This window comes from Alligator sinensis, unplaced genomic scaffold (assembly GCF_000455745.1).
Source record: "Alligator sinensis unplaced genomic scaffold, ASM45574v1 scaffold1278_1, whole genome shotgun sequence".
Taxonomy (NCBI): Eukaryota; Metazoa; Chordata; order Crocodylia; family Alligatoridae; genus Alligator; species Alligator sinensis.
Window position 1 is genome coordinate 35,711 of NW_005843297.1, and position 4,024 is coordinate 39,734.

Sequence of the window (4,024 nt, forward strand, 5' to 3'; positions counted from 1 at the left end):
TCCGTCCCCCGCCGCCGCCGCCGTCGGGGCTGACCAGCGAGTAGGTGACTCGGCCGTTGCGGCCCAGGTCGGGGTCCGAGGCTCGCACGCGGAGAAGCGAGGCCCCCGCCGGGTTGTTCTCCGCCACGTAGGCGCTGTACGACGCTTCGTCGAAGAGCGGCGCGTTGTCGTTGACGTCCGAGACCTGGAGCCGGACGGTCTGGGTGGTGGCGAGCGGCGGAGCGCCCTTGTCCGTGGCCGTGACCGTGACGTTGTAGTCGGGGCTGCGCTCTCTGTCCAGGGCGCCGGCGGTCACCAGCTTGTAGTAGTTCTTGGAGGACGACACCAGCTTGAAGGGCAGGTTGTCCGGAATGCGGCAGGCCACTTCTCCGTTTTGTCCCGAATCCGGATCATTGACATGGATCAGTGCGATCACGGTGCCGCTCTGGGAGTCCTCGGGGACGGGGCTGGACACGGAGGTGAAGGTCACCTCGGGCGCGTTGTCGTTCTCGTCCACAACCTCGATCTCCACTTTGCAGTGGGTCACCAGGCCGCCGCCGTCCTTTGCTTCCACTGCCAAGGTGTAGGCTGCTGCTTCCTCGAAGTCCAGCGGCTCCCTCACCGTGATCCTCCCCGTTTCCGCCTCCAGGCTGAATTTCTCTCGGACCTTCCCGGGAACTTTGCTGAACCCGTAGGTGACATGCGCATTGGCGCCCTCGTCGCTGTCGGAGGCGTTCAGCTGGAGCACGAGGGAGCCCGCGGGGGCGCCCTCCCGCACGCGCCCCTTGTAGACGTCCCGGGTGAAGACGGGCGCGTTGTCGTTGGCGTCGGTGACGTTGACCCAGACGCGAGCCGTGCCGGTTCTGGCGGGCTGCCCCCCGTCCACTGCCGTGAGGACCAAGTGCAGCCCGGGCTGCCTTTCCCGATCCAGAGGCTTCTGCAGCACCAGCGCCGCGTACTTTTCCCCGTCCTGGCTCTCCCTGACCTCCAGCACGAAGTTGGCGTTGGAGCTGAGCTGGTAACTCTGCAGGGAGTTGGAGCCCACGTCCGGGTCTTCTGCATTTCCGAGGAGAAAGCGGGCTCCTGGCAGCGTCAATTCATTGATCTCGAGGGTATTTTTATCTTGTATGAAGCGCGGCGCGTTGTCGTTGATGTCCTGGATCTCGACGTTGATGTGGAAAACGTTCAGTGGATTTTCCACCACGGCTTCGAAAGCGAGAGCGCAGAGCGGGGCCTTCCCGCAGATTTCCTCCCGGTCTATCCGGTCACTCACGTACAGGTTCCCGTTTTCGCCCTTCACCGTGAAGTACTGCTTCTCCGAGATGACACGGAGCCTGCGATCGGGCAGTTCTCCCACACTCAGTCCCCAGTCCTTGGCGAGATTGCCCACGAGGGACCCTTTGGGCATTTCCTCGGGGACCGAATAGCGAATCTGCGCCGAGACCGCCCCGCAGAGCAGAGCCAGCAAGAAGGGAAAGGACAGTACTTGCCGCCCGGCCTCCCGGCCGCTCTGGCTGTGCCCGGCTTCCATTCCCGTCTCCCGGAGAACGCTGTCCTGCTTCTTTCTTTTCTCCGTGTCGATCGTGTTAGGGTGTTAGAAATCCCAGGTAAACGACAGAAGGCAGAGAACGGGTGAGAGCACTGGGTCCGCGGTCCCTGCTCAGTCTCTGTCTCGAGCGCCTTGCTGTGCTTTCCTCTTCTGGGCGGCCCCGAAGGTCTCTCTGCTTTGCTTTCTTCCTGCTCTGAGCTGTCTGAGCAATCTCACTGCAGGAGGCTCCAATGGATCCCAGTCTGCAGCGCCGCTGCGTATTGGCCAACAGCGGCACTCGGAGTCGCAGTCGGGGAACTGCAGAGATCTGAGCAGGCGCCGCTGTGGTTTCACTAACAATGGAGCAAAAAGGCAGATTCAGAGTGTGTTGACTATTGTTGTGCAGGGCAAAATTTGTGCCTCAGAAAACTAAATGTCAGCTTGAAACACTGCTATTATATGTGTGAAATGCGTAGTTATCGGTTTAGTATTACTCTGAAAATCAGTCGGGTTTTCCTTTTCCTTTGATGTCATGTATCCATAAACATATATGAATTTGTAATTAAGACTATATTTCCAAGATGTTTAACCCTTTGCCTTCCACAGTTACACACAAGCGTGTGTGATCAGGCTTGGTGGCCAAAGCTTTTTGGTATGTATGACACATGTTACTCTGAGTTCTACATATTCCATGTTACTCTGAGTTCTACATGTTCCCATTTCCGTCTTGAGACTTATTTTCCATTTAAGTTTCTTTTTTTCTTTCAGAATTATCCGAGTACTCACAGTATCCATAGAGGGCTTAATTCCAATAGGAATGCTTTCCATTTTTGCAAACTGTACTATAATTACAGACAGCTCTTATGTCCTTTATACGATCTCGAATCCGCCATACTGGCACCCGACATTTGAGCTATCCCTGAAAAGTTAAATGCATTGGTATCCGTGACATGGAAGAAATGCTTTTTGAGACAAAGAGTAAACAAAAAGGGAAAAGAAAAGTCAAACATTCCAACTTTAAGGAAAAACTGATCTAACTACACTCACATACCCACGCCATCCTAGCAATATTAAGCGGCCAGTCTTTACTAACAATTATTACGTGCTCAAGGGAACCACACTGCGTGTTGAAAATGACTTACTAGGATGTTTTAGATTCTTAACTCAAATATTACTCCCACAAGGGTAAAGTACCTAATCATGAACATATCATGATTCCTATGTTGCACCTTGTCAGTACCAAAATGCTGGAAAAAAGAGGCTCTCACTGCCTCCTCGGTATAAATATACCGTTGTTTACCGTAATACCATGGATATGGACTGTTCGTATATGTGCCATTCGATAATTTCGGGGAGGCGTATATTTGGACTGATACACCGATCGATACATCGTGTGCTCTAGAAATATTAATTCCTAAAATTATACACAAACTTCTCTGTTTCTAATATGGTCAACTGATCATTCTGCTTGAAGATACCTTCGATTAAAATAGCTACATCAAAGCGCTTATAGGCGCTAATAGTCATAGCACTTGACAGCTTAGAGCAGGAAAGGGAATGACGCATTCGGCGTAAACTGCACTCTGTACAAGTACCCTCTAAAACCTGAGTCTATTAAAGAAAGCCCTCAAGAGGAGGCCCAAAGGGGACTGGCACACAGAACCCTAGATTAGAGCAACAACTGGGAATTTAATGACCCTTCCAGGACAGGCTGGGGTTAAAGAAAGTCTTGAAATGTATCGTTATTGAAAAACACCAGAAAGAGAATGAGATTTGATGGCTTTTGGCAATATAAACGAAAATATAAACACAGGTTTCCAGGTTCAAGTAACACACTGCTCTCAGAATTACACTGTTACTATCCAGTAAAAACGGAAATGTAACGACCAAATGATTAGATTCAAGGATCACATTTTAAAAGAATCCCTAGAGTCTAGTCGGAAGGCGAAACTGCGAAAGATAAAGACAAGTGGGCTTATAAACATAAAAGCCCCCAAACCTGTATATAACAGTTACAAATAAAAAACACCAGCAACCTTAGACATTGATGATCAGATTAATGTACCAAAGTTCAACAGATCTGGTACAGTAAAGCCATAGACGCAAAGGAAAGCCAGTCTTTAACTTTCGTTCCGAATCACACGTAAAAAGGCCTTCCCCTAGTCAAGCAATTTCAACATATCTACGGCTACTCGCCAAGACCGACTAAGAGAAGTCATAAGGTACAAAAACGTCGGCTCACCTGCAGCGCAGCCTGGTCCGCCTCACACACCTTTGAATCCTTATCCACCGGGGCAGGCTCCTTGCCCTGTCCCGCCGGCGGCCGAGGCAGGGTGCCGGCAGAGCTGGGCGGGCCGAAGCTCCACTGGCTCTTCCTGGAGCCCGCCGTGAGAGACACGTCCTGGGAGTAGGAGTGCAGGAAAGCGCGGACGCCGTCGATGCCCGCGAAGTGCGAGACGGGCACCCCGGCCAGGGCGCCGCCGGCCGAGCCCAGCAGCTGCGCCTGCCGCCAGCGGT

General features: G+C 52.3%; 2 protein-coding genes across 2 annotated transcripts in view; both read right to left on the bottom strand.

Moving 5' to 3' along the window:
- The window catches only part of LOC102386313 (protein dachsous-like), a 10,798-nt gene extending 9,227 nt beyond the window's left edge, over positions 1–1,571 (bottom strand). Inside the window, exon 1 of the mRNA XM_014527085.2 lies at positions 13–1,571. Within this exon, the coding sequence (XP_014382571.2) occupies positions 13–1,510 (1,498 nt within the window). The 5' untranslated portion in view covers positions 1,511–1,571. The remainder of the gene's footprint in view (positions 1–12) is intronic.
- A 1,862-nt stretch (positions 1,572–3,433) lies between these two features.
- LOC102386809 (protocadherin gamma-A5-like) overlaps positions 3,434–4,024 on the bottom strand; it is a 5,946-nt gene continuing 5,355 nt past the window's right edge. Inside the window, exons 3-4 of the mRNA XM_025194752.1 lie at positions 3,750–4,010; positions 3,434–3,457 (exon numbers count right to left, since the gene is read on the bottom strand). Coding sequence (XP_025050537.1) covers positions 3,434–3,457; positions 3,750–4,010 — 285 coding nt within the window. The remainder of the gene's footprint in view (positions 3,458–3,749; positions 4,011–4,024) is intronic.